Raw genomic sequence first — 12149 nt, forward strand, 5'->3', positions numbered from 1 at the left:
ACATGGGAAGGAATCCATGGAGAAAGGGTGGGTGACTGACAGGGTGAGGTCGATCGGTAAAGATGGTGCTGCTTCTTTTTTAGGGGCGTTGGTGTGGTGATGCCGATGCGTAATGAAAGATGGTAGAAAGCAACATGGGCAATTATTGACAGAAGACAGGCAACGAAGACGGCAAAGTGTGTGCTGAAAATGGCCCTGAAGCGTGGAAACGGAAGAGAAAAAGAGCATCGACCAAACCGCACGAATATGCACATATCCTATGCTGAACGAAGACAACTCCTTGAATAAACTATATCACGTAGGAGTAGTACGTGCGCGCCTAAACAAGACGTACACGGCCATTCCTTTCACATCCATGGCCATTCCCGCCGCACCGGCCGCATAGACTAAGGGCAGCCTGTTGAAGTTGAAACCTTAGCCAGTCCAGCCAAAGTCAGTCTCCTTTTATGGGCCGCAGCAAGCAGCAGATTCTTCCTGCCTTTGGAGGAAGCAGGAGGAGAAAACGGCGTCTCAACCGAAAGAAAGAAAGAAAGGAGAGAAAGAAGGAAGGAAGCGCGTGCGGCAGGCAATCCATCCACGGGCGGGAGCCGCATTGTCGCCGCCGCGAGGCCCACCGGTGTCTGCCTGTCCCTTGCCGACACACACACCATCTCGACACGGACCTCTCTCTCTCAGTGCCTTCGGGAGGGACAGGTCCCATCGCCGACGTGCGTGCGTGCGTGCGCGCGACGGCGACAGCCCCGGCTTTCCAAAAGCGCACAAACGATGTGCCCCTTCCACCAACGACGCGGATCCTCCTCCTTCATCTTCATCTAGTCTAGCTGTCTAGGGCACACTGGCCTACAAACACTTCGTTTCTTCCGTTATCACGGCTTGAATCATCATTTGTTTGCACATCATCCATGAGCGACACACACGTGCAAGCAAACAGATCCACACGGAGCGAGACGAATTTTCCCATTCTTGATTGATAGTTAAGGAACACACATCTGCTGCTGCTCCTACATGACACATTTGTACATGCAATCCCTTCCTTCTACTTCTAGTACCTAAGCTACGACCAAAAGAACTCCCATCATCAACCGCACCACTACTTGCTACTCAATGCTAACACTGTCATGCCACTGGCAGTGACAGGCAAAAGCTACGACTGACAAGGACTAGCACACTCCCATCTTTTTTTCTTCTTTTTTTTTTGCACGGTCAGATGTTACTTAGTTCAGAAACGCTTCCACGATGAATCGTATCATGACGACGCAATGCCGGGCTCCAGCTCCGGCACGAAGCCGTGCGTGATCTGGCCCTGATCCTCCCACACCAGCCCGATCTCGTAGTCCGGAACATACTCCTGCAAATTCATGCATGCTAGTACATGTCAACACACTGACTGACGGTGGCCACGTAACAGTAACGATATTGATTGGGTCTGTATATAATTACCTCGAGCTTGAGAACTAGCTCCTTGGCGGTTGGAGCTGAGATGACGAGGTGCCTCGCGTCCTCCTGTATGAATCCTTCGCTCACAGCCATGTCGATGAAGGACAGGAAGAAATTGTAGAACCCATCCACGTTCAGCAACCCGATCTGCTCGGTCAATATCCACCAAAAGAGATCAGTCGTTAACCCCTACTAGTTACTGGCTGCTAATGTGTACTGCTACTGTACTGTAATACTGTATTGATTGAGAATAGTAAAAGGGGGATCTAAGCATTAAGATTCAGCATAACAGATTTCTTCCGAAAAATACTAACATGGATCCGTTCCACCTAGATATCATGAATACAACATTTGGTAGGGCCCCTCAAGCACAAATAATAGTGATAGATATGATAAATCGAAGTGGAGAACATTCGTTACTAGTTAATAAAGAGATTATTCAAACCGTCCACTCCTCTACAACTTGTGGTTCGTGGATCGGTCTTCTACCTTAGATGCCAACAATACATTCCTTTTTCAACGTAAATCCGACTGGCACAAGATCCTCCAAACATCATTCTAAATTCTAATAATACCTACAGTATAAATAATGGAGATTGCGGATCGCATGCTCCCCAAACTTATATGTTGGTCTCTGAGATGCTAGGCTGCTTAAACTACTGATCAATAATTTGCCATCCTCTAGATGGCGAAAGCTTCCGGCCAATCACATGGGATGGGACTGGGAGCACCACCAAGCCACAATCAAGGCCTAAACACGACTTTGGGCTAAACTAATTGCCTGGATAGCCGCAGATCAGACAAGCAAGGGATTCGGAAACATGCAGGCAGCACGCATGATGGTTAAACTATCGCGCAATCATGAGCATATAATTAAGCTTTTGAGACGATCGAATTGTTGATGCTACAAGGAATCAGAATTGGTCGTTACCGGCTTCTTGTGGATCCCAAGTTGGGCCCACGTGAGGACCTCGAGCAGCTCATCCAGAGTCCCGTAGCCACCTGTGGTGCAAGAGATGGAGATTTTTCAGATCTTGCATTGAAGAATCCAGTGATTCAAATCACACTTGACAGGAGATCCATCCATGTTGGGAGCAACTAAGATAAGATTCTCTCATACCGGGTAAGGCAATGAAGGCATCAGCAGAGCGAACCATCTCGGCCTTCCTCTCGTGCATGCCGGAGACGGCTCTGACTTCCCCAACAGGCTCTCCAGTGACCTGAAGATTGAAGCAGTGACAGGAATGTTAAGCAGGCAGTACCATTAATGGTTGCGCATTTCAGCTTCGAATTAGATCATGTGTTCAAAACCCTCTACTAAAACTAGCAAATGCAACGAAAGAAAAAGGTCCTGAGAAAGTAAGTTTTTAATTTGCATGTAAAGAACCGCACACACATTTCTGTACGGTACGTACTGCACCTGCATGAGCTCATCATATAGTACTAGTAGTACAGTAATAAATAAACAAGAAAAGGACGTGTTCAGCTAGACACATTTCTACTTCTCCATAGTAGTACTAGTACCTTGGTCAATAACAATAACAAGGACAGTTACTAGTAAAAGTGCTATCCATGTTCAGCTATAGGTGGTAGTAGTAGTAAAAAACTCAAGTTATTACTATGTTCAGCCAAGGAGTAGGTTGCATATCCGGTGAGGTGAAGTCCAAAGGCAAGGCAAGCGAAGCAGTAGCTTTGAATTGATAGTCGTAGTGGTACATTTAAAAGGGAGCATGGCGTTGGAGCGGCGCACCATATTCATGTGAGCAACGTAAATGCAGAGAGAATTGAAGTGGATATGGCACGCACGCACGCACGCATGCCTAGCAAAACGGAGTAAAAGTAGAAACATGCATGAAGCAAATGGGGGAGTAGAGTAGTAGATGGATCGCTCACCTCTCTGGGCATCAAGGACTTGGGGATGACCCTGCCGGACAAAAGAGAAGAGCAAACAGATAGACACGTCAGTTGTTGGCATAAAGCAGTCAAACAGTAAGTAAGGCCACAGCTTTTTGCCATGGCAAGAAACTGGCAAAACCAGTGCCCACTACTCCTCCTAGCGTAGGCACAACACCTCTACTACTGGCTAGCTGGACCGTGCTGTGCATGTATAGGGAGAGATGGAGATGGACTGAATGAGCACTGGTGGTACTGGAGTCCTGGTAGGGAATAATTAGAGGGAGGGACGAGAGAAGGGGCACTCCAAGAGGAGGAGGGAAGTCCATTTGGAGCATGCAGGCTAGGAGCCTTTCGGAAGCGAGTCCAAAAGGTGGTTCCACTCCTGTGAATGGAACTCAGACGCATTCAAAATGCCTCCCACTGCTGCCCCCTCTGGCCCTGGCCCTGGCCCCAGATCAAAGCAAACCAAACCAAAGGCTGCCTGCCATCTTGATGCGTACAAAGAAGGAGCAGGAAGCATGCACGCACAGGAACACCACTCATCAAACAAGATAGATAGATAGATAGATAGATAGAGAGAGAGAGAGAGAGAGAGGGAGGGAGCTATGCTATGATATACGGTGGGGAGGCAATGAAATGAAGTTACCCAATCACATGGCGTCCTCCATCATGGACTGCGTGGGAGACGAGGCCCATGAGCCCAATGGAGCCTCCTCCGTAGACCAGGTCGATGCCCCTCTCCACCTGCAACGCAAACAAGAAACCAAATTAAAGGTGGGATTTCTTGTGTTGAAACTGAAATAGTAGTAGTATATGCAAGAAGCAAAACATGAAAGATCGTTCCTTGGGGGAAGCAAGCAAGCCATCATTGTCTTCCGTGACCATGACCATGACCCAGCCATGACGGACCATTTCGGAGAGAGCAGAAATGGCAAATGGATGCAGCAACTTCTAGCAAGTAGTACCATTTGTGATTTGTCCAGCGCGCGCGGTGCGTGAGGCGTGATCGAGCCACTATGCAACCAGCGTGGCGCGTGAGGTATGATCATACAGGCGTGATCCATGCAGATGCAGTGCGCCGTGCACCCCACGACGTTCTACAGCTCAGCAGCCAGCAGGCAGGCAGAAGCTGGTGACGTGCCATCCCCAAACAAACACGAACAACAAGGCCAACATGTGGGGGCGAGCGAAATAAAAGAGGAGAAGAAGATTTCCGTTGCCGCAAAATTTATAAACCCAACAGAAAAGATTTCTACGCGTAAGCGTGAGCGTGAGCGTGACAGGGGGAGGGGGAGGGGGAGAAGAAAGACCAAGTACCAGCTCCTTGCCGAGCTCGACGGCGGCGTCCTGGTAGCTGGCCTTCCGGCCCTTGGCGCTGCCGCAGTAGACGCAGATCCGCCTGAAGCGGGAGCGCCTGTCCCCGCTCTCCGGGGCAGCGGCGCCGGTGTTCTTCTCTGCCGTGGCCTCAACAGCCATCGCCTGATCCGTCGGTCGGTGTTGGGGTCGGGAAGGGAAGGCTGGTGGTTCTCGCCGGCCAGGTGGTGGAGGGGCGGAAGGTGGTTCTTGGCTTCGGGTAGGTGCTGATGGTGGTAGGGGAGGCGAGGCTGTGACTTGGGGCCGGGGCGGAGGGAGACCTGAGTTGAGCCGGATGTTGTGGGGGGGGAAGCGTCCATTTATAGGGGAGGAATGGATGGATGGGTGTTGGTTGGTGGGTCCAACATTGTTGGGGCCGGGCCTGTCTTCCCCACAACTGCTGAGAGTACTGTACTAGTACTACTTTTCTCTCTCTTTCTCTGGTTTCTTCTTCTTTTTATGAAAAGAAAACAAGAGGTTTCGTAGCTTTGAGTTTCATTTGTTTGTGGTCTTTCTAACCCTTTGGTATTTAGCGGCTTTGCTGAGTTTTCACATTTAGTGCTAATTTCTGTTCAGTTAGAGTAAATTATAGGTGGTTTTGTGTGTACTCCCCCGATCCTTTTTAGTTTACATATAAGATCTGTCTGAAGTCAAGACTCGTAAACTTTGACCAATTTTATAGAAAACAATACCAACATTCATAATGTGAAATCAACAACGTTAGATGCGTCATGACCTTAGTTTTCATATTGTATAAATTTAGCATTGTAGATATTAACATTTTTCATATAAATATGGTCAAACTTACAGACTTCAGACAATTCTTATATGCAAAGTAAAAGAACCAAAGAGAGTACTAAGAGAGACCGAGACAAGAAACGTGGCATTCTCTTCCTCTATCTAGGGGGTAGTAGTAGCGGTAGATGATCACCAACGAGATAACAACTACAACGCGAGCTGTAGTACGAAAATTCACCTCCGAGAAGATCGGACTTGTTGCGCTTCCAAACCAAATCCTCATGATGGTGGTCAAGATCCGAATTTATGGTGTCGTGCGTAAGTGTGCTCGGCATCGGAATTTGCCGGTGCGATGAGTGAGTTTATTATGGCGAGCTTACGGTTGAGATTTGCACATGTTCCAGATGTGCATTCAGTGCGTTCCTCATGAGTCGTGTCCCAGCTGGACGTACGGTCACATCGTCCTAGTCCTAGCATCCTTTGCTTTTTCTTCTTGTTCTTGAACCAAGTGTGGCATGGCATGGCCAAATCGTATCGCCACGGCAAACATTAATCGGTCCCTTTTTTACTTTTTCAATATCACAAGTACTCCAAGTGTCTGTGTCTCCACGCCATATAGAATTAACTAAAGCTGGCCGGTGCTATACGGGCGACGCCGAGAGCTGTCCCGGTCCAGCCCTGTCCCTGCTGCACTGTTTCCTTGGAGGATCACGCACCATTTTTCTCGACCATTGCCGCCAAACTTCCAGCCTTTATTGCCGCACAACGACCCAATTTCGTGACCCCGTACATTGAAGACCAAAATATAAAACAGTATTTTTCACCCCAGGGCGTGAAGCGGTGTTTTCATCACCGTCTTATAAAACGGGTCTTATGGTAGTCGCGTCCCAAGTGATGCTATCAAAAGGGTGAGGCATCTTTGTTATTTCAAATGATAAGTGTCATACGTGTGACACGAAGCATTCCGACGTTTTTTACAACTAAAGTTATCATCGAAGAAAACCCAAGAAATAAACTCAAACTTGCCACCCGAAAAGAAAAATATAGAGTTTGTCTTGTTTAAATTTGCCATGTACTCTTGTCTAGCTACTTGTATCCCTTTTGTAAATCTCTTGTGAACAGACATATCATTGGAGATTGGTTACCATCTTCGCGTACGCAATGACATGGCTTCTGCCTACCTCAACATATACCACGTGTAGAATAGAAAAGGACTGCGTTGCTTGGCAGCCGGACAAGCATGGACTGTTCTCTGTCAAATCAGCATATAGCATGGCTCAGGATCATCTCATGACAACGCATGAGATTGACGAGTTGAGTGGCCGCCAGGATGGGTCAAGACCAGCTTGGAAGTTGTTGTGGAGCTGCGGCGCCCCACCTAAAGTTTGGGTGTTCGCGTGGAAGGCTGTGAGAGGGGTCTTGGCCACCAGGGAAAATAAGTCGTGCCATCACCTTGATCATGATGCGATCTCTACCATCTATGGGCAAGAGACGGAGACGGCATTTCATGTACTCGTTCGATGCCCTCATGCACGTAATCTTTGGACTACGATGAGATTGGTTTGAGACCTTCCTGCTGATGACTCACTCAAAGGTATGGAACTGGAATGGCTCTTTCTTTGCCTCCAGCAACTAGATGAGACCCGACGTATGCTCCTACTCATGCTACTATGGCGTGTATGGCATGTTCGGAACGAACTTAACTATGACAAGCCACTGATCCCAGTCGAGGCATCGAAGAAATTTCTCTGTAGCTATATCGATTCCTTGCTACTCATCAAACAAGGGTCGGAGGTGGACGTCCTCAAGGGGAAGCAACCGGCTCTTTTATCCAACAATGGTGCTCAACATAAGCTGGAGTCTAGAGTACAACCCAGTTGGATGCCTCTCGCGGGCGGTGTTGCAAAGCTCAATTTTGACGGTTCGTTTGTACATGCAGATGGAACAGTCAGCGCCGGTATGATCCTGCGTGATCACACGGGTGTGGTTATCTACCTGGCATGCAAATGGATCCAGAACTGCCCGGGCGCACTGGAGGCCGAGCTATCAGCGTGTGAGGAGGGCCTGAAGCTGGCATTGCACTGGACTCCCTTGCCTATCCAGGTGGAGACAGATTGTGCAGAAATATTGAAGCTCCTGGAATTAGGTTCAAATGGAATATCAAGGAATATGTTTTAGGTGGCGGCCGTCTCGAAGATGTTGCAAGAAAGATCAATGCAAATCACAAAAATAGGTAGATCCCAGAATAAGAGGCCCTCTTCCAAGAAGGGTGGGCAAACTCAGGCGTGACTTCACTCACATAGCACTTCACACAGCCTGACTTCAATGGCACATTGTCCAATAAGAGGCCCTCTTCCAAGAAGGGTGGGCAAACCCAGGCTGTTGCACATTTTAACGTATCTTCAAAATGTGTAAGCACGCCCCTCAGTATGTCTTTCATTCCAGATAGATCAGATATAGCATCATCATGAGCAGCTGCAGTGTCAGTGTCTGGGGTCAGCTGATGCACAGCTACTCTTGTGTAGTGTTGTCGCGCAATGACCAGCATCCTTCATGCCCACCTCCCCTTCAATATGCTGGCTATCTATTAGTGTTAGAGTCTTCTGCATCATCATTGACTCCTCAATTTCCTTTTGAACTGTCGGATACATGTCCTTTGCCAACCTTTCATACAATTCATTCTGCTTCATTTCACTCCTCGCTTTTTTCATGCTGAGCATCTCTTCTTTGCTGAGTGTGAAAGCCCTCTTGTGCGGGACATTGACACCTATACCCCTTGCACGACCAGGGGGCTCTCTTGTTTTCAGAGCATCGAATAGAATGTCACATGGCCCTGAGTTCCTGTAGAACCTTCCAGGGATCTTGGAAGCCTTTAACACCACCCGATATAGTTCTTCCGTCTTCGTCACGTGAGTTTTCAAAGTAATAAGTTCCTTCATCATGCCTCCTTGCACATGCCTGCAAGTAGTCTATAGCGCGTTCGCCCTTGATTTCACTAAAGGCCAGTTTCCCACCCACAACTAATGCTTCTTTGTCCTCCTGGTCCCATATCGGTTTCATGCCGTAGTATCCTGCGACACCCATATAGTGGGTGTGCGTGTTCCTCTTCTGAAGTTCCGATTGCTTGGCACTCTTCTCAGTAAACTCTGTAGTTGCCCTGACCCTTTTGAATTCTACCCAGTCTGCCTTTGTAATTTGGGGGTATGCATGGATTGGGTCCTTGCCTTCACTCAAGTACTTCTTGTACAACACATGCTTTCAGTTTCTCCAAGCATCCCTAGCCTTCTTCGGTGCAGTGTGTTCCACCTGCATTCTCCACTGCTTTGGAACATTGAGGTGATCCATGATCTCCTGGACTATCCTTTGCCGTGTTTCTATGCCAGCCTTCCGAAACCCCAGCAGATTAATGTTGAGCCTTGCCCTGCCAACAAATCCACACATACTCCTGAACCTCGTGTGTGCTTTATCTGGTTTAGTTGGAGCCCAAGACTTTAAATCAATGTTGGTTACTTCATATACACCTTTAGGCTGGTGTGTGGGCTTCTTTGGAGCGTTCCTCCGTGTACTGACCGGAAGGGTAATTGCTACGACTCTATCCCGTTTCAGATTACTTGATTCCTCACCATCTGCTGGAGACCTAGGGTTGTCAGACTCTGATGAAGATACATCGCTTGAAGCATGGGTGTTGTCGATGCTACTCGACATCTACAGAGAACACATGGGAAACTCAGGAAAGGACGATAAGAATAAGGCTAACAACTTTGTATCAAGTTGTCTAAACATGTCATGCAATAATTTAGAAAATGTACGCCTAATTTGTTAAGTTTGTGTGACTCGGGCGCCCATGATCTATAAATCAACAATAACCAATTGGAATAAATAGAACTTATATGTACTAGTTAGGAAGGTAGATAATGAATATAAATATGCGCTCTCTAAAATTTTATAGCCAATTTGGGAACATACCAAATGAAACAGGAAGAGGGATTGCTAGGAAATATGCCTCACTGCGATGGAGAGCACTAACTAACATGTTTCTTGTGCAAACCCGGTAGGACCACAAGAGAGGCGAGGGTTACAGGATCGATATGCTCGAGGCTGGCTGGCGAGCAAACGAAGACGATGAGGCATGGGAAACGATGTGTTGGGAATGACAGTGGAGGTAGGCTTGACGCAGAAGAGCGGGCACATGGTCGGGTTGAGCACGCCGGCGTCAGAGAGGGTTCCACTGTGGATCTGGGGGAGGGGGAGCTGACGTTGGAGATTGGGTGGACTATTGAGTGAAACCGGGGGTGGGGGTGGGGGGTGTTGGTGGCCTAGGTGAAAAGGGTAAAAAAGATCCCCGATCGCCGCGTGGAAATGCCTATGCAAATGGTTGCCTCTAAGCGCTCGTCTGCACAAACAACATAATTTTGTTTGAAATGAAGACGTGCTAATGGTGAGTTCATCGTTTCGCTTGGAACTTTTTTCCACGTTAAGACATCACCATTATACGACATGTTTGATTTTCTGACGCATTTCAGGTCTCGTGTGCTATATTTAAGCCATTTTTGGCATTGACCGTGCATTTTGGCATATAAATCAAATCCTAGACATAACTACATGTGATGATAAAAGGGATGAGGATTGCCATTCGATCTGGTAGCATCCAATGGTGTAGAAGTACGATCTGTGGGGTTTGGGTTCTGGCCAATCAGAACGCACGACTCACATCACGCATAGCAGGGGGGCATCGGCCACAGTTTGGTAGGCACATGACTTTCGTGAATGAACCGTGTGCTATTTGAAAACATTTACATCAACTAACAACATATTTTCATTTGAATGAAAACATGAGTTCGCCATTTCGCCTCGGATTGTTTTCCACGGTAAGCAACCACCATTATACCCTAAGGTTCGATTTTTTGGTGCATTTGAGATCTCGCTTGCTATAGTTGAGCCATTTTTTTTCATTTTCTGGTGCTATATATATAAAACCGTGTTGCAACTACACATGGGTGTTAGCTAGATCATTTATTTGTCGCTTTGCGAGTTTTCGTTCATTGTCTGAGAAACTAGATTTTTTTTCAAACATTTCGGCCGCAGGGTGTGGCCACAGGCGTAGGCCTTGTTGGTATTTGAATTACAAGAGATACATATAGAGTCCGGAAATCACGACAATTGGTGTGTCACCGTGGCGTGCTCTCACGACCCCATGGAAATTTTTTGGTAAAGTTTGGCACAAGTTTTGATGCTCACACCTTCAAAACCGGAGCATCTCATAAGAAGAATCATAGTTTCCAAAAGGAGGCGCAACACTTCGGAATCCAATCGTCAGTGACTTCATCGTTTAGCCTAAAAAAATTAACGGTAAACAATCATTCATATACCCTAGGTTTGATTTTCTGGCCCACTTCAGGTCTCCTCTGCTATATTTAAGCCATTTTTTTGCATTTAGTGCATATAAAATCAAAACCCTACTACAACTACATGTGGGTGTTAGGAAAGAAGGTGTACAAATCATTTGTGTGTCGCTTTGTGAGTTTTCATCCATTGTCTGAGAAGTGGGAAGAAGTTCCAAACATTTTCTGCTGCGAGGTGCGGCCACTGGCGTAGGCCTAGTTGGTATTTTAATTACATGAAAGTTAAATGGAGTCCAGACATTATAAAAATCAATGTGTGACCGTGGCGTGCTCTCACGACCCCATGTAATTATTTTGGTAAAGTTTGGCACAAGTTTTGATGATCGCTCCTTGAAAACCGGAGCATCTCACAAGAAGGATCATGGTTTCCAAAAGAAGACATGTCAATTCAAACTCCAATGGCCGGTGACTTCATCATTTGGCCTTATAAAAATTTCCATGGTACACAATCATCATTATACCACGAGTTTGATTTTCTGGCGCATTTCAATTATCGTTTGCTATATTTAAGACATTTTTTGAATTTAATGTGCATTTTGTGCATATAAATCAAATCCCAATCGCAACTGCATGTGCGGGTGAAAGGGATGAGGGTTGTCATTCGATCTGGGAGCATCCAACAATGCAGACGTACGATCCGTGGGGTTTGGGTTCTGTCCAATCAAAACACATGACTCACATCGCGTGTGCGGTTTGGTTGGCACACGGCTTTCATGAATTAACCATGTGCTATTTGCAAACTAGATTGCATATCTTTTGTTCATACATACTGGAGTGAGATCAGTTGAGTGTGCTACCTCTAGGGTATAATAATAAACAGTTCAAATTCATTGCCTGAGTTGACAGCATGTCAAGGTCAACATATTAATGGTTCTTACATCAATAGAAGACCAGGCATAACTCATAAATTCAGTACACACGACAGTTTTAAATTTAACGAATTAAGTAGCAGGTTAGGCATAAAAATTAGTATTACTGCTTAACAAGAAGAAGAATTAAATTAAGTAGACTGTATATATCTGTGTTTCCGTTCGCTCATATTAATTCATTATCTCTGTTTCCCCTGTCAATCTCATCGCAGATGGTTAGCAATACATATTTGACAGAGATCTTTTACATTATCGCCATTGGATTGGTTTCTTGAATTGTGTGCCCTGTCGAGCACACAATTCACAAAAAAATCATATGCACTATCTATAATGATCGCACACAATTTTGATTGCCGACCTATTTGCCTGGTATCACACACATCTTGTTACGCCGAATTGTTCGTGTTCAACTCAATCATCGCAAATGGATCATCAAAGCGAACTGTATGTCGTA

General features: G+C 46.5%; 1 protein-coding gene across 1 annotated transcript; it reads right to left on the bottom strand.

Annotated features, from left to right (window-relative positions):
- Window positions 1-940: 940 nt before the first annotated feature.
- On the bottom strand, window positions 941-4966 carry LOC123061373 (cytokinin riboside 5'-monophosphate phosphoribohydrolase LOG). Its single transcript, XM_044484455.1, has 7 exons — window positions 4651-4966; window positions 3980-4077; window positions 3331-3361; window positions 2558-2657; window positions 2369-2439; window positions 1441-1584; window positions 941-1348 (listed from the first exon to the last, which is right to left on the bottom strand). Exons 1-7 carry the CDS (start codon window positions 4807-4809, stop codon window positions 1247-1249), a joined length of 705 nt encoding a protein of 234 aa, XP_044340390.1. The 5' UTR covers window positions 4810-4966; the 3' UTR covers window positions 941-1246.
- Between the last annotated feature and the right edge of the window lie 7183 nt (window positions 4967-12149).

The sequence above is a fragment of the Triticum aestivum genome, chromosome 3A (assembly GCF_018294505.1).
Source record: "Triticum aestivum cultivar Chinese Spring chromosome 3A, IWGSC CS RefSeq v2.1, whole genome shotgun sequence".
NCBI classification, from domain to species: Eukaryota; Viridiplantae; Streptophyta; class Magnoliopsida; order Poales; family Poaceae; genus Triticum; species Triticum aestivum.

Excerpts from the sequence above, each read along its gene's own strand:
- LOC123061373 (XM_044484455.1), bottom strand. The coding sequence starts at position 4,809 with ATGGCTGTTGAGGCCACGGCAGAGAAGAACACCGGCGCCGCTGCCCCG. Across the intron at positions 3,362-3,979 it reads GGAGGACGCCATGTGATTGG|GGTCATCCCCAAGTCCTTGA; the intron begins GTAACTTCATTT and ends TTTGTCCGGCAG. Across the intron at positions 2,658-3,330 it reads AGTCCTTGATGCCCAGAGAG|GTCACTGGAGAGCCTGTTGG; the intron begins GTGAGCGATCCA and ends TTCAATCTTCAG.